At 40.7% G+C, this 23,965-nt stretch overlaps 1 protein-coding gene across 3 annotated transcripts in view; it reads left to right on the top strand.

The window, feature by feature from the left end:
* Positions 1–23,965, top strand: part of MTMR2 (myotubularin related protein 2) — a 63,229-nt gene that overhangs the window by 35,652 nt on the left and 3,612 nt on the right. For all 3 annotated transcript variants that reach the window (XM_084783552.1, XM_084783553.1, XM_084783554.1), the window contains 11 exons: positions 2,333–2,438; positions 4,899–4,974; positions 9,077–9,171; positions 9,567–9,677; positions 12,124–12,225; positions 13,174–13,257; positions 14,713–14,862; positions 15,646–15,834; positions 19,420–19,605; positions 20,039–20,245; positions 23,783–23,875. In XM_084783552.1, coding sequence (XP_084639678.1) covers positions 2,333–2,438; positions 4,899–4,974; positions 9,077–9,171; positions 9,567–9,677; positions 12,124–12,225; positions 13,174–13,257; positions 14,713–14,862; positions 15,646–15,834; positions 19,420–19,605; positions 20,039–20,245; positions 23,783–23,875 — 1,399 coding nt within the window. The remainder of the gene's footprint in view (positions 1–2,332; positions 2,439–4,898; positions 4,975–9,076; positions 9,172–9,566; positions 9,678–12,123; positions 12,226–13,173; positions 13,258–14,712; positions 14,863–15,645; positions 15,835–19,419; positions 19,606–20,038; positions 20,246–23,782; positions 23,876–23,965) is intronic.

Consider the following 23,965-nt stretch of genomic DNA (forward strand, 5'->3'; position numbering starts at 1 on the left):
TTATGTAGTTGCTATAGACAGGACTAGTTTATTTTAAAGTTAAAATACTTAATATTGTTACAGACCTCAGGAAGGATTTCAAGAAAATATAATGAAACAAATTTAGACTTTTTGTGTAAGGAAAACTTTTAATATATTTGGGATTGAAGTCTAAAAATATCACATGTTTTTTAAAGCTGGGCATGGTGGTTCATACCTGTACTCCCAGCATTTGGGAGGCTGAAGGCAGGAAGATTATAAGTTGAATGCCAGCTACATAGTGAGGCTACTTTTTTTAAAAAGGTTGTGTGTGTGTGTGTGTGTGTGTGTGTGTGTGTGTGTGTGTGTGTGTTAAGACACATGTCTGTATATATATTTTAAATCTGCATTTTAAGCTTTAATGCAGTGCCTTTTTATTGTTGACTTTTTTTTTTTTTTTTGAGACAGGGTTCTCTGTGCAGCCTTGGCTGTCCTGGATTCACTTTGTAGACCAGGCTGGCCTCAAACTCAGAGAGATCTGTCTGTTTCTGCCTCCTGAGTGCTGGGATTAAAGGCGTGCACCACCTCACCCAACTTCTTGGAATATTTCAATTTGAATATTTTACAATGATTTAGATTTTGTAGAAGTAAAAATGATATGAGAGCATATTTTTTACCCTTGAGGAACTTAAAATGTGGGGGACTGGATGTACATATTTGACGTCAGGAAATAAAAAGTGTAATGTGATCAAGTATGAAGGTTGTATAAGAATTTTAAGAAGTAAAGTCGAATGTTGAGTGTGATTTCTTGCATAGAGGAATAGTTCATTCACGACAGGCTTGGTGAGCATAGGGTCTGATATGATCAGCAGCCCCAGGACACGAAGGCTGGTCTCTCTGCACCCCAGCCTTGCTGAACCATGCCTACTTCCTCGGTGTACTTTCATGTTGCCATTCCTCTGGAACTATTTTTTTTTAATTCATAAAAATTTATTGCATAACTTCTTGTTTTTAATGTTTTGTTTCTTAAAATTTAGGATCTTGTGTCATTCATGTAAAATAGTATTATATAGTACATTGTGTGTTCCAGGTTCCCCTACCCTCAAAAATTCTAAGGCCATCTGACACTTCTTTGCTGAAGTAAAGACTCCTCAAACAGCATGTGAATATGTTTTTAAAAAGAAAATTAACTGAATAAAATTTTAATAGTACTGCATTAATCAGCCTTAAAATCAGACTCTTGGAGCTTCTACCTTTATAAGGAGGTTATCATTCAGTCATTGTGGTTTTAAAGCATACTCACAAATCAGTGACCATTGTAGTTTGTTAACCAAACCAACAGGCAACACAACTTTTCAATAAACACTATGTGGCTGTATTTTTGGCCAAAAGCAGTATTCTTAGCCAAAACCTACTCATTAATGTAGAATATTAACCAACCCACTAAATGAGACACTAAAAAGAAGAAAAAAATACAAGAATAATTCTTAAGTTCTAGTTGGTTTGGTACATTAACATAAATTGTGTTTGGCATGCCTGTTAAACATCATGTCTGTATGCACTATGGTCAGGCAGTGTTCTTTGCAGTACTTTTTGTTTGGCTTCTTTACTGGCCTGGCAATTTGCTCTTTCAGGACTCAGTTCATAGGCAGTCCTGTGTTCCCAGGCACTGAGGCGGGAAGACTAGGTTCCCTGTCAGCCCAGTAAAGGCACTGAAAACTTGCACCAAAACAAAACACTTTTACAAAGGGTTGGAGTACAGCTCAGGAGACAATGCCTGGCAAACAAGAGATCAGATTCAGTCCTTGGTTTTTCTGGGGTGGGGGTGGGGGTGCTGGGAGGAGCTGTTCTCACGTGGCCCATTTATTCACTTGCACAAGCTTGTCACATGCTTGTCAACCACATGTACATGGGACTGTGCCAAATTTACCTTTGAATGGTTGTGTCTGACATATGGTTTTGCATATCACTGTGCAATGTTATTTTAAGTGTTTTTACGCTTATTTATTTTGTGTGTATATGGTCTCATGCGGATGCTCATGTGCATGTGTGTGGTTGTTAAAGGACAACTTGTGAGGACGGGGATTGAACTCACATCGTCAGGCTCTGAGGGAAGCCATCTCACCAGTCCCCGCTTCTACCAGTCCGTACCCTCCCATACCCCCTCCCACCCCCTGGTGGTTTTCCAGTACCCTGAGTGGCAAGCATACTTAACTCTTTAAACAGAGTCTGCAATTCTCTTGTCTTCCTAGAAGCCACTAAGAGACAACCAAGAATCTGCTGCAATGTAAATTGCAATAAATATTGGAGTTATAAATCAAACATTTAAGATTGGTCTACAATGCCAAACACGCTGCGTGTTTCTGTTTTGTAGTGCTTCCACTTCTCACTCAGAGAACTCGGTGCACACCAAGTCAGCGTCTGCTGTGTCCTCAGATTCCATCTCTACTTCCGCAGACAACTTTTCTCCTGATTTGCGGGTATGTATGCTCCTTGAACATACTGATGATAGCCATATTGTTTAGTGTCTGCCCAGCACCATCAGTAAAACTTGTAATGATTAAGTAGGTGATGGCAGAAATTCTCAAAGCCCTCACTCTTTATAAATTACCCTAGACCAGGCCAGCAAATCTGAGTGCTTATTTACTATTTAAAAAATGAATCATTTATTCCTTAAGGTAGTGCTTTTAAGTATTTTGTCTAAAGATTTTTTTGTGATATGATTTTCCTGATTCCTTCCATAATAACAGGGAGCAATATTAGCATGCATTGAGAACTGTAAGCCGACTATTGCTCTAAGTGATGAACTTAAATTATCTTTTGTAATACTTGTGGTTTTTGTCTTAGATTAAGTAATATGTCGAGAGCCACATAGATGATACTGTAGCTAACCAGTTACCTTGGCAGTTCATTAGACAAGGTTCTTTAAATGGACAGAACTGATTGGACAGAACTGTATGCATAAAGGGGATTTATTAGAGTATCTTACAGCTTTCATCCTAGCAATCCTATGATGGAAAGGCCAGGAATCTGATAGTTGTGAAGACTGGCAAGACTGGCTGTCTTCAGCAGTCCCTGTCTGGTGCTGGAATTGTAGAGAATTTGCTGAGAGCTGCTGTCTTTAGTCTATGCTGGAATCTGGAAGAAGTATATTCTAACAACAGTGAAAGAATGCCTCAGCAACAGAATAGATGAGCTTGCCAGCAAGAGTGACCGGCGCTCTCACTGTGGGAGCTCCCACTGGGAAAACTGTCGTAAAGCCGCACACCCATGGTGATGGTTGAAAGTTCCTTACTTTCTGTGTTGGGAGATGCTCATCTAATACCTTGTGCTTGTTGTTATCATTGTAACCTATTTTTTCAAAGGATCCTGTTTCCTTTTTATCTTTTCCACATTGCTTTACTCTGTGACATGTAACATGTAAACAATGGCTCTTGGTCATATTCACTCTCAGCTCCCCTCTCCTTTTCCCCTGCCACCTCAACAAGTCGCCCTTCGCCTCATGTTCTTGTTCTCTCCCTTGACTGTCTGGTGGCTGGGTCTTCTACAAGTAACCACAGCCACAGTGAGTTTCCCAGTGTAGTGATCATGCCATGTCCAGAACATTCCTCTCCATCCTCTGGGGCTTGCTTTTCTCCTGCCCCCTCTTCTGCAAACTTCCCTGAGTGTGTGTGTGTGTGTGTGTGTGTGTGTGTGTGTGTGTGTGTTGGGGGGGGACATAGATGTCTGTTTAAGGCCAAGCCCTCAGCAGTAACTTACTCTCGGCACTTTGACCATTCATGACTGCATTCATTACTGTCCACTGCAGAGAGTAGCATCTCTGGCCAGGGAGCGACACACTGTGTGCAGACAGATATTTAGAGGCATCTGACCATGATTCTGTATCTGCTTCTTAGAAAAATGGAGCATCTTTCCCTGGGTCAGGGTTTAATTTAAAACCCTTTTTCCAATAAGGTAGTTTGTCAGTATCACACAAGAATTTTCTAAATAGTAAATCTACACAAGGATCTGACTTTACCGATTGTAGATGCACTCTGCACCTTTGGTGGGACTTACTGGAAAGGGAGTGGGCTTTGGACTCTACTACCATCTTCATGAGACCCAGGCTGCTGTTGGAGCTTTGTGACTTTGAATAAGTTCACTGACACTTGGACCTATATTTCGTCATCTATGAAATGAGGATTAAAAACTTATTTTTATGCTGTTCTGGGATTTATTGTGAATATGTACAGTCTTTTATATGAATGTAGGATTTTATAATTCTTAGGCATTCAAGGAATACTTTTAGAAAAGTGGCAGCTTCATTGTATATGTGGCAATTATTAGCTTACAGGTGATTCCACTAGGCTTCTCTTAGGGACCTAGCAATGGCTTATGTTATTGCTTGCTACCGCCAGGTATGCCAGGTGTGTCAGGTGTGTGCTTCGTACAAAAGACACTCTCTCTCTCTCTCTCTCTCTCTCTCTCTCTCTCTCTCTCTCTCTCTCTCTCTCTCTCTCTCTCTCTCTCTCTCTCTCTCTCTCTCTCTCTCTCTCTCTCTCTCTCTCCAGCATTCTCCCCCTTTCTGTTCTGAGTACCCCCTTTCTCTTCTCTGCACCTCCTTTTCTCTGCCCTCATGATTCTGCACCCATCCGCCTGCCTTCCTACATGTCCGCTGTCTGCCTCTTTCCCTTCTCCAGGTCCTCAGTCCTCTCCCTTCCCAGTAAGCTCCGTAGACCATGTCTGTTGCATGGCATAGTTTCAGGGGCATACCTCGGCATGGGCCTGCCATGGTGCCCCCTTGGCCTCATTATATTTCATAACAGCAATACCACAGTTTATATAATTTGATTTAAAGTAGTATAAGATTTTAATTTCAAATAAAAACAAACAGTATAAAATGAAATTTGAATAAAAAATAGCCCTTGAATAAAATTGTTTTCTCATATACCCCCATCTAGGTCCTGAGGGAGTCAAACAAATTAGCAGAAATGGAGGAACCAGCCCTGCTTCCAGGAGAAAACATTAAAGACATGGGTCTGTAATGGTATTTTAAGTTTTGTTTCTGACTGTGCACAGCTGTTGATTCTCCTATAGGTTCTAGGCTGTGAGCTGCAAGCCCAGACCTAGCGCTGTTGGGAGTGTTCCTGCCTGGCTGTTGGGAAACGTACAAATTTAATGTTACTCTTTTAAATTGTTGCTGAAGTCTGTGAAGGAAAGTTGTATTATTTTGAATTCTTTCATTCAGACACTGGGTTGTTTAGCTAAAGACATCAAACAGATCATTTATATTGAAGTACAGATTCTCATTGGCTACTTTTTATAATTACCTTCCTGGGATAAGCTCGGCTTAATTTTTACATGAAGTCTTGCATGTCTGCTGCAGAACAAGCATTTGTATGTAAACAAGCTTTGCTTCCCAGTGTGATACTTGTAAGCAGAAAAGCTGTACTTGGTGTTCTTGCTTTGCTCTGCTTGCTCACAAAACAAAATTAATAGATTTTGAGGAATAATATGTTGGGAGGGTGAAGAAAGTGGTTTCTTAGCTAAAGCAAGCACCATCTTTCATATTACAGTCAGTTATATTCTTTTAAAGGAAATTCTTCTTTTTCCTGCGTGTTCTCAGGCAGGGACTGCCCTCAGCTGGCTTGATAGTAACTCCTAAGCCTAGCTTCACAGCACTGCTCGTCTTTCTGATCTGCACACTGAGTAACTTCCCCTATTAGCTGCGTGTGTGACTAAGCTGATCCGGTTAGCTGCTATTTAGTTAGATATATATCATCACTATGGGACGCTAAGTGGCAGGCATAGTTATCACACTGATCCTTAGAATACTAATATTCTAAGGGGTAGATGAGGAAATTACAGCGCAGAGGGCTTCCCCTCTAGTAAGACCACAGCGCAGCCTCTAATGGTTTCTGTTCTGCCCTTCTAACCCTGCTGTGAGTGCTGCTTCCACTGTAGTGTATAGTCTTACAAAAGAATCTTTTAGTGGCCACTTTCCTTTACTGTCAGCATGCCCTCGGACTTCAGCCACAACCGGTTTCCTTATTGCTTGTTCTTTTTAGTTGATTATAATTAATTAGTAGGTTTGCCCGCATATGGGTTCTCCCCTCCTGTATGTAAATGAGTGCCTCTGCCTATGAACCAGGCCTAACTGTCCCATGCATCCTGTTTCACAGGTTCTTAGCCTCAGACTCACTCTTTATCTTGCATTCTCACCTGCAGGGCTTGCTACCTGTGCTTCTGCTCTTTCTCAGTTTAACTGTCCTCCTGGGTACCGCATGTGGAGGCATTTGAGTATATTAATGCAGATACCTATGAGTGACTTGATGTGGACATAGTTAATAACGATAAAGAAACCTCCATATGCATAGTACAATTAAATACATGTAATAAAAAGCAAAAATGGTAGTAAAGTATTAAATGAATGCTGTAGGAATCAATAGTCTCAAAATATCATGGCCTGGTATTCCCACAGTTGACTTACTCAAACTTTAATGGACAGGTCAGGTATTAAGCAGACAGACAGTGCTGTTAGTGGGTTAGCTTTGCTAAGAGATAGCCTAATGTTCATGGCAAGAAATATTTTTAGTCAGGAGAACTGGCTCCACTCTTAAAATAATCATTGGTTCTGTAATGCTGATTGGTTCATTTTACTTTTCAGCACATTGATATTCTCATTTAAAAGTTGTTAGCAAATATATTCTTATATTTAAGGCTGACTGAGGCTAAATTATACATGCACAGGTGAAAAGTGCTTCATAAGCTTTAAGTGCTGAGTGGCTGGTGCTGGCTGACTTTGCCCTTCACTCCCTGCTCAGGTTGCTAGTCTCTTTTCTCCCTGGTGTGAACCAGTTAACAGCATCTGGCTATAGAATATTTATTAATTCTAGAAGATGTCTATAACCCTTCTAGCTCCCAAATAATTGAGACAGAGACCTCTTGATTTATTTAACAAGCTTTAGCATAATGACTGGACAGGTACCATTTAAACTAATTTTGTTTGTTAGTCTGCCTACTTGGCAGCCACATTCTCCAAGTCTTGGCTAGATCTGCTCCATCAGGCCACATTCTTTCTCTACATCTTCCTCCTTCCTTCTCCTCCTTTCCTGGCCTCGTGGTCACTACCTGAGACCCTAAGCCCAGGAACCAAAGCCCCACTTACCTCTCTTCTGCTCAGTTATAGGCTCTCTAGCTTTTTTTTTTTTTTAACCAATCCAAGATAATGAGGGACAAAATTTACACAACATTATTCGGCGTATGTGAGAATGCACTCGTCTGGACTGTAACCAAATCCTGGGGACCAGAATTTAGCATCTGAACACACAGAGCACCAGACCAACTTGCGACAGCATCTCTGAGTGCCTGCAGTGAGAACGGCTGTAGAACAAGGCACAGGCAGGTGTTGGCAGTGGTGACATTGGTGTAGACCTCTGTATTTGCACAGTCCTTGCAACTTTAGAAGCCTATGTGTGCTTCCTTTCTCCTTGTCTAATAATGAGGAAGTGCAGGAAGGACACCGTGTGATGATTACAGGACATGAATGCAGATTGCTTTTCCTGCAGAAAAAAACTGGCTCTGATATCATCCAGAACCATTTCAGTGACACTAATAAAACTTTCTTAGCTAAGCTACAAAATCATAAAGGAAACAAAATCCTCTTTATATACTGATGGGCTTATTTAATTTCAAAAGTTTCCCTCTAAATGAAACTTGGGTTGGAGATTGGTTAAGTAAATGTAGCTCACACTTCCTGGGGGAACTAATTTGAAGTTTAGGACAATTGTTAAAAGATTGGTTCCAGTTCTTATCCCATACAAAGTAGTTAGCCCTTCAAATAGATTAATATGAAGGCAAAGTCAGTAAGCTTCAATGTGTCATAGAGTGTGGAGGTCGTTGTACCCACTAGAGCTCCCTGGGAAGGCTGCAGAGTGTTGTGGCTCTTCAAACTGACCTTATTTCCTTGAGGGGAATCATGTTTTGCTCTGATAATGGCATGAAGGGAATTTATAATATTTTAAGATTTTAAAAACAACAAGAACAACAACAACAAAACCTGTATTATAGTAGTGGTACACACCTTCAATCCCAACACTTGGGAGGGAAGCAGAGGCAGGCAGATCTGAGTTTGAGGCCAGCCTGGTCTATAGAGCAGAGTGAATTCCAGGAGAGCCAGGGGGCTACCCAGAGAAACCCTGTCTCAAAAAACCCAAAAGTAAGTGAACAAGTAAATAAAGTAAGAAATTTTAAAAAAAAATTAAATCCTGTATTCTACATTATGAAGTCTGCCATGTTAAATATATTTTTATTAGTAGTTGTATTAGCCTGTTTAATCAGTGCGTGCTTTTAGAAGCTAATACCATGTGGGGCCATCATTTAGCTTTTAATAAAACATTGATTATGTTTATTTCCTTCTAAAATTTGATATTAGTTACTTGGCCAGGAATATACTATTCTCTTGTTAAAATATATTTTTTTCAAAGAGGCCTGGAGAGCTGACCCAGTGGTTTGGAGCACTTTCTACTCTAACAGAAGACTGGAGTTTGATTCTCAGCACTGTCTGGGCGTAAGGCACGCACACAAAGTGCACCTACATATATCCAGGCAAAATGCTGAGACACAGAAAAAAAAAACATTCAAAGAAATGTTATTCTACCTGCAGTCTGTTAATGCTTCAGAAGTGTAGTCAGCTCAAAGCGTTCTGATATTGTGCGTATTGTGGTCATTTTCTTTTTAGAGAAGCAATGTAATGTGAACTGTGGGTGGGAAGGCCAAGCGGTCTAGAGAGTGGTGGCCGAGGCCTAGGAACTGGGAAACGAGTGTTGGCTCTGCACTGATAGGTTGATCAACACCTTCCTCCTGCCACTCCGACCTCTGACCTCCTCCGTCCTGTGGGCCGGGGCTGGATCCTCGCTGTCTCAGGAGAGGACCCCTCTGCCTTTCTGTTTATTCTACTTCTGCTGTTCTTAGATTAAGGCAAAGTTGGAATCTTGGATTAGGCTTCTGAACGTTTTAAAAATAATTTATTGTGATTTTTGTCATAATTAGCCAGGCAGTCAGATTAATTTTATAAAATGTGGAAGCTGCTTTTACTAGCACATAGTGTCAAATAAATTATGGTGATTTGTCTTTTCAGCCAAAGATGTGACTTACATATGTCCGTTTACTGGTGCTGTGCGAGGAACGCTGACTGTCACAAATTACAGATTATACTTCAAGAGCATGGAACGGGTGAGGCTTCTTGGGTTTTGATTTTTGCCTCTATATTTGTATGTGTTTGGGATATTCTCTTACTTCTGAGTAATTAGCTGATTTTTTTTATTATTGAGACAAAGTCTTAACTATATATTCATGGCTGGGCTGGAACTCACTATGTAGACCAGGCTGAATTCAAACTCAGAGATCTGTCTGCCTCAGCCTCCAAGTGACGGAATAAAGGTGTGCATCATCACGCCCAGTTCACTTCTGGGTAATATTTGACTAAAGCATTTCTGGTTTGGGTTTTTTTTTAACATTTTGGGGGAACAGGTGTTAGAGATTGAACCCAGGATCTTGTTCATGCTATTCAACACTTTACAGTTTTGTTTTTGTTTTTTTAAAGAAACTGTTTTCCTGTCATCCTGCAGGATCCCCCATTTGTTCTAGATGCTTCTCTTGGAGTGATAAGTAGAGTAGAGAAAATTGGTGGTGCGTCTAGTCGAGGAGAGAACTCTTACGGCCTGGAGACTGTCTGCAAGGTAAATTTTACACTACTGTGCTTGTATTGGTTTGGAAAACTATTAAATAGAACCTATACTTGGAAACTTGTACAAGTAAATTGAATACTAGAAATGTATTCTTGTAGTAGCAAATGTTTTTTGCCATTAAGACATGGAATTTAATACCGGGACCTAATCAACACCTTTGCGCCTCTTTCTCCTTCTCCCTCCCTGCCTCCCTCTCCTTCCCTCCGTTGCCCCTGTGCCCCCCGCCCCCCCACCCCCACTCTGTCTCTCCCATTTGTGCTCTCGCTCGCTCTCTAGACTAGACTGGCTTCAAACTCAGAGATCTGCCTGCCTCTGTCTCCCAAGAGCTGGGATTGAAGGCGCAGCCAGGAATATCTGGCTTGTGCACATCTCTGTTCCAGACCACATTACTTCTGTCTCATCCTCTCAGTGCCCTAAGTAAAAGAAACAGAGTATGCATCATCCGGAATGTTTGAATATATTTATCTTAGGTGTTTGTTGAATCTAGTGTATTTTTAGTATAATGGCTATCATCTCTGTGCATAGATAGTACAGTCTCTTGGTCAGTTCTCTTTAGCAGTAAATAGCGCATAAGGTATAAGACAGTGTGAAAGACTTGAAATTTTAACATTTTAGATATGTTTTTCTGTGGACCTGTACCATTCTGAATTATAGTTGGGTCTTTGTTGGGGAGAGGTTTAACCAGAGAGTTGATCTGAGTGTCTTTATAGGAGGATACAGTATACAAATATGTGTTCCTACAGAATACGTTTGGTACTGTAGTTTGGCTCAGATTTGTCGTCAGCTATTTTATTTGTATTGAAAATGTACTGTGTAGTGCATCTCTCTGCATGGTTTTTCAAAATTACCAGGAGTATCCTATGCCAAAAACCAGATGGACAATTTATATATCTCTGATATCAGAATTATTGAGTAGCAATAAATTTACAACATTTACTGGTTTCATTGACCCTTGTAGCCTAGCTGAAGGTTCTGTTATTCTAGTCTTAATTGGTAGTATTTTCTCTGCGGACACACAGTAGCTGTGTCTGCATCTCGGTTGGCATATACATGGGTTACAGAATGGACAAGTTAAAGAAGCTGCAGTGGAGTTCCAGGTTTCAGAAGTAGGCTGGGTCTGTGTCTGCAGGTCAGAGTGAGTCAGACGAGTGCCTGAGGGAGCCAGAGCAGGAGGTGGGTCTGAGTGACCAGTTAGATTAGATGGGAGAACACACAGGCAGTCAGGAATTTAGCAGGCTAGCCCAGCCAGAGCCTGAGTTCAGGGAATTCTTAGTTCCTGACATACCAGATTTAAGGAGCTTTGGGATCCAGATGAGGGAGCTATATTTTTCATAGTCTAGTGTGTCTGGAAAGTTCTTGGCCTTGATTTCCTTGAAAGGATTTTAATATACCATGTACCCTTGCAGCCTCAATTCACTACAGTGAACTTTAGGGTAGCTCCCTTTCTACTCTCAGGAATCACTTATCATTCTGTGGTGGATGGGTGATGGTGCCATTTCCGGGTCCTCCTGAGGGTGCAGTCACCTTCCCCAGAATGGCATCTGAAATTGCTTGTAAAATGGAGTCTTCTGAGGCAAGGATCAGGATTAAAAACAAACTTTTAAAAAAATATTAATATATTTTTACTGTACAATATGGAATAACATAGAGTACGGCACAGGCTTTTCTCAACAATAATGAGACTGTAACAAGTAAACTCAACCCTTGGATAGGTTAAAATAAATAAAAATGGATACTTTCGAATCATTTTTAACCTCAAATTCTTTTACTAAATGCTTTGCAACAGCATAACTTTGACTACTAATGCTATTCTGCCTGAGCACGAGAAATGGCTTGAGGGCACATGCAGAGAGAGCCGCCAAGATCCCAGTGTAGAGCTGAGTCTAGGCCAAATCTGGACTTCCAGAATTAGTAGGGATTCTATTAGGAATGTCCCTGAAGTGGAGGAAGACCTAAAGACAGTTTGGTCCTGTCTTTCAAGCAGGAGAGATGGAAAGTGAGCCCTAGGAAGCAATAGTAAATAAGAAGAAGCTCTCCATACATGATGGAGATGCAATAACAGCTGGTTGTGTTTTTTATTTTTAACACTCAAGTTCTGGGAATTGAACTAAGGTTCTTGTGGTTATGAGGAAGCACACTAACCTGCTGAGCCCTCTCTCCTGCCCAGTACAGAGCACATGTTGACAGTGTGTCCGTCAGTGCTTGTCATGGACCCCCTTGGGCCTGCTGAGCCCAGCAGCACAGGGAGACCCTGCGTGCGGTAGTGCTTCATGTTCCTGCTGCTCCCAGTGAGCCCTTGTTATCTCCTTGCCTCTAGGAGCCTCTTGTCTCTGTATCCTCTGTGTAGATCTTAACGTTTACCTGACATTTCTGAGTAACCTCATTTGTTCATTAAAAAGGAACAACGTAATTTAATTGGATGCTCTTTCTTTTCTAGGACATCAGGAATTTACGATTTGCTCATAAGCCAGAGGGGCGAACAAGAAGATCCATATTTGAGAATCTAATGAAATATGCATTTCCTGTGTCTAACGGCTTGGTAAATGTTCCTAATGTGTCTTGTAATTACCAGTGTGAACAAACTCAGCTAGATTGTCCAGATGCCAGAGACTAGCTTGTGCCCAAGGCTCGATTCAGTACAAGTTGATTTTTTCGGAGGAGCAGCAAACTAGAGTTGGAACCCAGGGCCTCAGGGCCAAGCAAGTACTGTACCAGAGTGATTTTGTTTATGTGTCTCTGAGACAAGGCCTTGTGAAGTGCTTCCACCACAGCTCCTGGAGGCCTGGATTACAGCCTGTGCCACCATCTTGGCTTATATCTTTTTCTTCAGGATGTTTCTGTGATAAAGCTTTATGTAGTCTTTGTTAGGGTCTGAAATCTCCTAGTCTAGACAGTTACCCGTCTAACAGTATTTTAACAGGCCTAGGCTCGCTCAGCTGTGTGAAGAACTTCACCTCCACGGCAGCCATCTTCATTCCCATGGAGGAGCAGAGTGCACGAGGCAGGGAATTAGTTGACCCAGTGCTGGGACCAATACTGCATTTCTCATTTCAGTTGCAGGTTTTTTTTTCCTTAAACGCCACAGTCTGTCTTTCTTTCTCTTCTTTCTTTCTTTCTGTCTGTCTTTTTGCTAGTTACGTGTTAAACAAGCTTTACATGCTAAGGTATCTAAGAGCTGCTCAATGTGTTGGGACATAGTGGATTTCAGAGCCACCCAGTTGCTGCCGGCTGCTGTGAAACTAATTATTCCTGCTAGAAAGCGACTTTTTGGAGATGTCATTTATTACTTAAGACTTACACCTAAAAAGCTAATAAAATGTTTAAAGGAAATAGGTTAGCATTTGGTAAATTTTATAAGTGAGTCTTTGTGCTTTACTTTTTAAAGCATATAAAAATATTTAGTGTTGTAGATTAAATAGTAATGACAATTATAAAATAAAAACCAAAACTATTTGTCTCTTTAAGCTGTTAACTGTTTATTTTGTAGCCTCTTTTTGCTTTTGAATATAAAGAAGTATTCCCTGAAAATGGGTGGAAACTGTATGACCCCCTCCTAGAGTATAGAAGGCAGGTAAGTGCTTTTCTATTCTGGTGTTAGGGTTCTATATTATTTTCATGATAAACAATTGATCAAAGTAAGGCATTCTCTCAGTGTCTTCCTGTTTGTTGTAAGTGGAGGCTAACCCTGGTTTGCTACGACTGAGCAGTTTTCTCACTGCTGTGTCATGAGGATGTAGCACTGCCTGCCATGTCATAGACAAGTGTGTGTAGAGTGAGTACACAGAGAGTAAGGGAAGAATTTGCTTACAATGTGTGCTGTTTGATAGCTAACATTTTTGCATACTTATTTTATTTGCTAAACCATGTGGTACTTAAACATAGGGTGTAAAGGTGCTAAATATATGCAGAGCATAAGTAAACTGAGGCCCAGGATCCTTAAGCAGTCTGTCCATGATAACGTAGTTATTAATGTGAAAGTTAGGATTTGAACTCACAAAATGCAGGCCAAACTATATTTCAGTAGGTAAGTTATTAGTGTTAGTCAGTCTGACTAATGAAAGATACCAGTCTATACAGTGAATATAAGCGTTAACCTCAGATTATGGAGACAGAGAAACTATAGAACATCAAAGTCTTAAAAGTAGCTAGAAGAAACGGATTGTCTTGGGCTAGAGAGATGGCATTTATCACACAATCCTGGAGACCTGGGTTTAATCGCCCCAAAGCAAGAAGGTGGGATCAGAGAACCAGCTGCACATAGCTGTCGCCTGACCGCTGAGCTGTGCTACCTGCCTTTACCCTTCCTCCTGCCCACTCCCCACACTAATAATAATTGATCTGGGGGTGGGGGCTGGGGAGATGTCTCAAAGGCTAAGAGCACTGTCTGTTCTTCCAAAGGTCCTGAGTTCAATTCCCAGCAACCACATGGTGGCTCATAACCATCTATAATGAGTTCTGGTGCCCTTTTCTGGTATGTAGGGACATGCAGGCAGAATACTATATAAATAAATAATAATACATCTTTTAAAAATTGATATATTTTTTTTATTTTTTTAAAGCAAAAGTTCAGCCGACAGGTTGTTTTTAAAAAGTGAAAGTGGAAGCCAGAGGATGTGCTAGTTGGTGATTATTTACCAGTAGTTATATCCTGTAGAGATGGAAGTGAAATAACATTTCCCAAAAGAGTACTAGCCACCAGAGAAAGTTTTACAGGATGTGTACCCATGTATATAGAGCAGCAACTCAGGTGTCGTATTACGACCTGAGCCGGTTCTTTTGAGAGCAGAACACTGCTGTCTTTCTATGCCTGCTCCCCCCCCCCCGCCAATATACTACGACAGCCTTACACACTGTTAGTATCTAATGAATTAATAGGCCAAATAAGTGCAGATCCCTTCCTAGAAGCCTGGCCATCACTATTTGACAGTTTTAAGATGTAGTAGACAGGTGAGATTGGCTTAGGTGGATGCTGTCCTGTTGTCTTATATTTTAGCTGGGTTTGTCTTATGTTTTATGTCCTATGTAGGGGATTCCAAATGAAAGCTGGAGAATAACAAAGATCAATGAACGCTATGAACTTTGTGACACATATCCCGCCCTCTTGGTTGTGCCAGCAAACATTCCTGATGAGGAACTAAAGAGAGTGGCATCCTTCAGGTCACGTGGCCGGCTCCCAGTAAGTAGGCCGAGTAGGTCTATCCATGGATGCAGGGTGATAAGCCATAGTATTTATATGAGGATATCAGACACTGACTTAAACTGCAAAGTTGAAACAGTATTGCCTGGCTCCTAACTCAAAACATTTGCCCTGTGCATTAGTTACCATTCTATATCATATATTCTTTTCTTCTTTCTTTCTTTTTTTTTTTTTTTTTTTTTTTTTTGGTTTTTCGAGACAAGGTCTCTCTGTGTTAGCCTTGGCTGTCCTGGAGTCACTTTGTAGACCAGGCTGGCCTCGAACTCACAGCAATCCACCTGCCTCTGCCTCCCAAGTGCTGGGATTACAGGCGTGCGCCACCACGCCCGGCTTATCATATATTCTTTAATCATGGGGATATATGCTTTTTCCCCCACATTGAGTCTAAGAAAGTAGACAACTTTACAAATCATGATGTATGACAATCTCAGAAGAGCAGATGAAGTAATTTTAGTTGTAAATGCAGATTCTGAGGACTTGACAGTTTTACTGATTTAGTGGTAAAATAATAATAATAAGCAGTAAACCAAGCAGAGCTTAGTGTTCTTTTCTACAGACAAGACTTCTCAATACTCAGCAAGTTCTACCTCAGCCTCTGACCAGGAATTAGCAGAGTTGGCTAAAAAGTAGATGGCGTGCTTTCCTGGCATCTTGAAAGGCCCTCAGCCTGTCCTGCCAGGCATCTGTATACAGGACTCCTCTTTAGGAGGTTCACAAGCAGGGACACACTATGGGGTATGTCACCATGTCCATTTCATTAAGGTTTTATCATGGATTCATCCTGAAAGTCAAGCCACAGTCACTCGCTGCAGCCAGCCCATGGTCGGAGTGAGTGGGAAACGCAGCAAAGAGGATGAGAAATACCTTCAGGCCATCATGGACTCCAATGCTCAGTCTCACAAAATATTTATATTTGATGCTCGGCCAAGTGTCAACGCTGTTGCCAATAAGGTAAGGTTTTCTTTAGTAATCAGTTGTCACTAGTCTGGTGTTACTAAAGTCAGCTGAATTTGTCTGTACAGTAGCCTGGTAAAATGGTCAGACCCTACAGAGTTAAAGACAGAGGTTATACTGTGCTGAGTTGATGATAAAACTTGAGTTTGTTTTTAACCTTTCTGAGACTATATTCATCTGCATTATGCACTTAGCTAAGCAAATGAAGTGCTTTAAAGCATACCAAAACCTGTAGCATCATTAATCTTTACTTATATTTCTAGACCTGTGTAGTTGTGCATAAATATTTGAAGTGAAATGGGATAATTTTTTAATTAACACATTTTATGTCAATGAAAATTGATAATGCCATCTTAGTGTCTGATGACGCTAAACTGTAGCTAGAGTCTTGTCCTCCCAGTAGGCATGGTGCCTGAGGGCCGTCCTTAGCCAGTCTGCACTGTTGAAGGCAGTGTAAGTCCCAGGTGTTCTTGGCAAGCAGTCTGCAGAGGATCATGACACCCTAAAGTCAGTCATTAGATACTAACAGTTAAAGTGATAAATTTTATTGGGATTAAAAATGAAACCAAGTTCATCCTAAAAGATCTTGTAATGCAAAATTCTTTCATTTAGTACTTAATAATTTGAATGCCAAAAATTACAATTTTCAAACGACTCAAGGCATAAAACTTTGTGCATCATTTGAACTACATTTATACTATAAACATCAAATAAGCATCACACGCAGACGTGCTTTATCACGCTGCTTATCGCCAACAATCTTCCTTGTTATCCTTCTTGATGTTTTATAGAATGCGATGCATAAATGAACCCTGTAGCCAGAAGAAGTCAAATGTATTCTCTAGCAGTGTTTATTTTCCTCTCTAACTTCTGTGAGCAGGACTCAGATTTGCCCTTCCGGGGCGGGAAGGACTAGAAGGCAGCAACTGTGGTAGGGCAAAGTGTTGATGTTCCTGTTGTCACCCCACTCCCACTCAGGAAATAAATTTTAACAACCACATATGTACTGTTGCACAAGTATAGGAGGAGCAGTTTTCACAGCCTGATTACTGTTGTAACTGTTCTTGTGCCCAGACCCCTACATCTTCTGCCTTGAGTAACCACTCTTCTTGCCCTGCATTCCTCGCACATCTTCATGCTGTTTCGCAGGTGTGCACCTCTGCACTCTGCAGTTTTGACTTATCATCCAGAATTCTCTATTCAATATCTTAGGAGTCTTATCTGTGGAATCTTCTTGCCTGTCCAGCCTTTTCTTCAATGTTAGCTGACTACATCATAGCATGGGTTGTTCTTATTTTATCCCCAAATCTCTGAGATGAACCTAAGGTTTATGCAGATTTAGGTTAAATTTATTCTGTGGGCTACTACAGACTCTTCAATCCAAGTTACTTTGGTTAACTTGGGTTAAAATAGTACTTTTTAAAGATACTGGTTGGAACCTACATATATATGGGGGGGGGGCACTTTCTCTTATCTTTTGAACAAGCAGGATAAGTGCTGCTTAGTTTCCAGAAATAAGAAAGGTCCCTAGCTGCTGAGGTAGAAGTTACAGGGATCAGATAGTGTTGACCTTTTACACCTACTATAGGTCTGAGCAGTTGGCTGTCTGGATGGAAGGATCACTCACCATTTCAGCTGCACAGTGTCTCACTGTAGAGCCAAAGCTAGCCTGGAACTCGCAGAAATCCACCGGCCTGTGAGTGGGTCAGTGCCTAGGGTTAAAGGTGAGAGCCACTGTGGCGGGGTTAGCTACACTGATACGGTTAAAGAAGAAAGGCAAACTAACTAACCACTCTGACTTTCCTGAGGCTCATTTGACTGAGCTCTTTTGTACCCACTGCACTGTGAGTCTCCCGCTCACTGAGGCAGTCAGCCCTGGGGCAATTGCTCTGTCCTACACCTCCCTCTATGCTGCTCTGAGTCTCAGTAGAGTAGCTAATCACCATGGTCAGTTTTCATGTTTTATATTTTATCATCTAGTTGCCTTCTTAAATACTTACTGGATATTTAATTACTCACCATAAGAAAGTATCTACTCCTTTAGTATTCACAGCCCATCATCGCTGCTATCTCTACCCTGTTTCTATAGTGGGTTTATAAAGTAGCTGTGGGTTCTGTAGTATTTCTTGTTTCTGTAATGGGCTTGTAAAATAGTTACATCTTCTGAAAATTGTTACAACAAAATTGCCTCGTTGAAAGCTTCTCTATCCTCAGTTTTAGAGTTACTTTGTTAGTCACTTGTTATATCTTGGGCAGAATAGCTGACAGGGCTGTTGTGAGCATGTGCTGTTTACTCCGTGAGGTATGCTGGGAGAGACCTACTTCCTCTAGGTAGGCCTCACATTGTAAACATCCTACAACAATAGTACAAGCAGCTAGAAACCAAGTTACAACACACAAGCCCATGGGTAACATATCATGTTAAACCATAACATCCATTTTCACTCTTCAGAAGTTATCTTTGTTAACAAGTATTACTGACATTAATTTTTGTGGCAACCTTGAATATAAATTACTCTGTAGATTAGAAATCTGACCAATTTTTAAAATTAGTTTGAAGTTGACTTTATCGGTATCATAGTCATGATTTTTATCTGTGAGTTAGGTAAGACAGGATATTTTTTTAATGTAAAATACAAAACTTGAGAGAGTCAGGTTCTCTTTCCTAGTTAGCTTGTTTTGAAAAGCATGTATTCTTATTTTATAGATTTGAGGATAGTAACGTCAGTGGGATTATTTTTTACTTTTTAAATTTAGAATGAATTAGCAGCAGATAATATGAGCAAACTATAACAGCTAATCTTGTCAACGTGATTGGAAAGAGGGCTAGCTTATCTGTAAGGACATTTTAAGAAATAAAAGCTCTGATCTGACCAGTGGGTTAATGCATTTTTTGATTCAAACTTTAGATTTTGGAAAGTTGTGGGGTATAGACGGTGGAGCTTGGCTGGGGGAACAGGCTGCTTGCGATGCACTTTTGAAGGGTGGCCTTTGCCCTTCCTGCCACTCTTCCCTGGTCCCTGGCTATATGGGGGAACGGTTTTCCTTTGCCATGCTCTTTCCCCGCCCATGATGAATACCACACTCCAGAAATATGGGGCCTGGCAGTGAACTGAAACCTGTGGGAGTGAAGTAAATCCTCCCCAGATAATAGTACTATGTCACAGCAGCAGGACACTAACTTGGAAGTCATTATGGCTACAATGAGTTTTTCAGTTATTTTATGTGAAACGATGTGAAAAGGAGAAAAGGCTTGGGAGAACCAGTATGGGATTCTTGCATATGGAACTGATAATTATTTCAGCAAGTTTGAAGGGACGTTTTTGTTAAGTTGTAGAAAGTTTTCTTTAAAATGAAGTCCTTTGGGATGACTCATAACATACTGGTTGCATAGTACGAGGCTGCATGTATTTATTCTAAGTGGCTCTGAGCTACTTGTGCTTCCCCCAGGGTTTACTTACGCACAGCAGTGTTCATCTTCTTTTGTACATTTTAGGTATTTTATGGAACTTTGTAATACATATCTGCAAAAGATAGCTGTTCGTTCATTTATGGTTTTCGTTGATGCGTGCCCTTTTGCAGGCAAAGGGGGGAGGTTATGAAAGTGAAGATGCCTATCAAAATGCAGAACTTGTTTTTCTGGATATTCATAATATCCATGTTATGAGAGAATCATTGCGGAAGCTTAAGGAGATTGTGTACCCCAACATTGAAGAAACTCACTGGCTGTCGAACTTGGAATCTACTCACTGGCTGGAACACATTAAGGTATTTGCTGTTTCTTAAAGCCTCCACCCCTTTGTCTGCTGAGCTGTCTGAAGGAGCTGCATCCTGTGCTGTGTATCCATTTCTGCTGCTTGTTTTCCTTTTCCCTGTCTATCTGAAATGTATCCATGCTCCAGATGATAGTGTCTCTCACTTCTGACAGTCTTACATTGTATCCATTTCCAGTCTGGCATGTTCTCAACTCCCACTCCATGATACACTGTTGTTTATTTATTCTGTTTTGGGGACAAGTTCCAGGCAGTTCTCCACCTCAGAATTTTAGGATTACAGGCATGAGCTTTGGCACCTGCCTCCTTTTTATTGACTATTAATGGATGCTTCTTGCCGTGTGACTGAGGCAGTTATAGCTAACAAAACTTAGTAGTTTCTTTTTAAGTGATTTTCTTTTAGCTTTCATTTTAAAACTTGTTTCCAGCTCATTCTTGCAGGGGCTCTTAGGATTGCTGACAAGGTAGAGTCAGGGAAGACATCTGTGGTAGTGCACTGCAGTGATGGCTGGGACCGCACAGCTCAGCTCACTTCCCTGGCCATGCTCATGTTGGATGGCTACTATCGAACCATACGAGGATTTGAGGTTCTTGTGGAGAAAGAGTGGCTAAGCTTTGGACATCGATTCCAACTGGTGAGTAAAGAGTCTTTATTTTACTGTTTGGTCTTACGCGCATGTGGGCATGTGCATTTGTCTACTTCCCACCTTACTCTTATTTAGCGGCATGGTCCCCTTCACTGTCCCTAGAGCTCACAGATTTGAGGTAGGTTGGCTAGCCAGCAAAATCGACAAGTCTGTTGATTATGCCTCTCCATGCTGGGATTCCAGGCGTGCATGCTATGCCTATCTGTGCTTAGCTGTTGGGAGCAAACTCAGGTCTTCATGTTTTTGTGGTAAATACTTTACTGGCTAAGCCATCCTGCGCCTTCATTTTTAATGTTTCACAAGCATCTTGTGCTAGTTTGGGTAAAAAAATGTGGGCTCTTGTGAAGGATTTGAGTTTATTTACCAGCACTCATGTCAGGTGGCTCCCAAGTGCCTATTTCTCCAGCACTGGAGGCTCTGATTCCTTTTTGGCCTTTGGGTGTCATGTGCACATACCCATATACATATAAAAATAAAAATTTTAACTAAGAATTAACTCCTTAGGACTAAATACAGTTTTCTATAAATTAAGAAAGAGGTGCACGGTCTTAAGAGCATTTTGAGCCTTGTACTGTTTCAAAGTTTTTTACTTCAAACTGGTGATTAAATCCAGGGTCATATACAGCCTAGACAAGCATTCTACCACTTAAAAGGTTTTGAAACATGGGGTCGGTCTTGCCAAATTTCCAAGGCTGACCCCTAAATTTACTTTATAGTCCCATTTGTGATCCTCTGGCCAAAACTTCCTGAGTAGCTGGAGTTTCTGGTATGTACCACTGGGCTCAGATTTTTTTTTTAATAGTAAATTTTTAGATCTTGAGGATACATTGTTAATTGGATTCAAAGTTTGTTTACCCATGAATCTGAAGTATATACCTAAAACAGCTAAGGCGTAACTACCAGATTCATGCTTACATTCATTAACATGTCCAGAAATAAGCATATAACCCTTCCTGAGGCCACCAGTCCCACTCAGACTCCCCACTGGAATTTGTGATAATGGAAAGAGGCAGCCTGCTTCCAATTGTTCCACAGGCCCTTGAGAGACAAATGAAATGCATTCTTTGTTATACTTCAGATATTTGACCATGGTTGTCTTCCCTACATTACCCAGAAACTTCAGCTTTTCAAGATGAACATCCTTGGTCTTTTCTCCCCATCCCAGTTGTATGGCAGTATCACTTACTGCTGTCTACAAGTGTGGTACCCACGACTTATCTCAGTCCTTTAGTGAAACGGAGTTATGTCCTCCTAGAAAAAACACTTTGCCTTTGCTTTTTCTTGTACTATGCTTTGGCGTTCTTCAATGGGATGTTAAGTGGCTTCTGTTTCATGCTCTGTTGCAATTGGGAAACCTGGGAACAGTAACCTTGTAGACCTGTCTTCCTCATGTTATCCAAACATCTTCCCAGGAAGAGGAAGTAGAATGAGCAGATGTTGAAGTTAAGAATAAGTGATGAACAAGCCAAGAGTTGAATTGAGGGAGAAGCCAGGTCACCAGAGGCCTGGATATGGGTCCTGGTATCTGCTTAATCTTCAGAAAGATTTACTACAAGTATTTATAAGGAACTGGCACTTGAAATTGGTTGGCTCTTTTGAACATGAACTGCCAAGCAAAATCAGGCACCCGAGTCATCTCTCCCAGTAGTTTACACTTTTCCCACTTTTGTCCATACAATGCTGACCTTATTAGAAAACATTCTTGAAAAACAGATTCTCTTTTAAGAGAGTCATGTGTTTCAAAACCATAAAGTCCTTGATTGCTTGCTCTGACCAGCCATTCCACTCTTTGTACATACCATTAGAGGGACTCCTTGTCTTTCTTTTTTGAAATGAACATCCAGTCAAGACGACGTGCTAGTGACTAATGCTACCATCAGTCTGTTGAGACTTAGGTAGATAGTCTTCTTTGTAGACTTTTTTGGAAATTATGGATGTTTTAAAATCTGTCAAAACTTAGCAAATAGTAATAGTTCCTTAGAGGTTATGGAATCCAGAAAAATTAATTTTTTTCTTTGTCACACTAAATTCCTTTGGTCAAACTTGTATTTGGGGTTCTTTAATGCCTATACCTCCTTTCCAACTCACCTACCCTAGATTAAAGGGAACTGGAGAAGTAGACCTTTTTAGACTCAGTTCTTTGGGGCAACTCCACTTTTTGTCATCAGGATTCCAGTAGACCCATTAAACAGCAAAGCAGCAAGTCAGCAAAAATGACTGCAACCATGGCAGCCAGAATCCAGAGCAGCAACTGGAACCTGGAACCTCGAAGCGTTCTCTGGAGTGTCTAAAAGTGGAGCAGTGAACAGCCAAACAATGGGAATTACGTCAAAACCAAAAAGCTGAGCCCTCTTGTTTTGGGCTCATATATATATTTCCTCTCAGAGTCCGTACTAGGATGTTTTTCAGTTGGCAAAGAACATGTCCCCACAAGAGGCAGTTCTTCTTCTAGTGGGCAAATAGCATGTGTTCTCTCACAATACTGTTTCCAGAGGACAAACACCGCACACACGCATACAAGTCTGTTTTGCATCACACACTTGGGATCAAAACAAAAACATATTTACATCCATTACATATGCATGTGGTTTTATCAGAAAGTAGATAAGGTGAAAGTTTACTAAAATTCTAATCTTCACATGTTTAGCAACAAATACTGTCCATAGTATTTTACTTTAAGGGGAAAAAAATTTTTTTTGAAAAACATTGAACATTCAAGTCTAATAATCTATAGTTAACATTAAAGTATTTCATTTCATCCTGATGCATGGGATAATAACAAATCACACTTCTCCATTTTGTCACATTAACTAAAATGTTTACTCTAACATTTTTTCCTGTTTTGCTAATGATATTTACCTAAGAAAACGACATTTTTCCTTCAATAGTGAACATCTAGCTGGATCGAATACACCCTACTGTGGCCTATCCCCACTCTTCAGCCTGACAACCAACAGCAGTATATACAGTTGTACCAGGAGTACCAATACTGCACACTGGGAAAGGTGAACCAAATCCACATCTTAGGAGTGTGACAGTATATTTTTACATCAAAGCCTGCCCCAGAAGCTGTATATCCCACTTTTTGAATGAATCCTTGTTTTGGAATTTTTCAGTGGTGTGAAATGGGAACCCATTTGTGTAAAAGACGGATCCAAGCACTTGTGAAAGTTCCTGAGCTTTGTGCTATGTAGTCATCTCCTGAGGAGGTGACTGTCCATAAGGAATGTCTTATCACAGGGAAGTTAAATCTCTAGGATAAAAATCTGGGCTCTAAGGACCGTCTCCCCTCTGTCGTTTTAGAATCTAGGTTTCATTTATTAAAGTAGTAATGTAGTAATCTTGAAGTTTGCATGTGTGAAAATATTAACAAATTCCTGCTTGGTAGAGTTATGATTTCTACTCTGCAATACTTTGAAAAGATGTTTTGAAGAAATTAAAAATACTGACCAAATTATACTTTCAGGAAGTAAAATTCTACTATGTAAAATACCCTAATGTGACCTTTCATTGTCTTTGCTTCAGAGAGTTGGCCATGGAGATAAGAACCATGCTGATGCGGACAGGTCGCCTGTTTTTCTTCAGTTTATTGACTGTGTCTGGCAAATGACAAGACAGGTAAAACACATCATCTGTTCACACTCTTCCCACTCAAATGCTCTGAGCTCAGAAAGGTCCTGATTGGCTTAATGATTCTTGGGTAGAATC

The sequence above is a fragment of the Acomys minous genome (genome assembly GCF_964271855.1).
Source record: "Acomys minous genome assembly, chromosome: 5".
Taxonomy (NCBI): Eukaryota; Metazoa; Chordata; class Mammalia; order Rodentia; family Muridae; genus Acomys; species Acomys minous.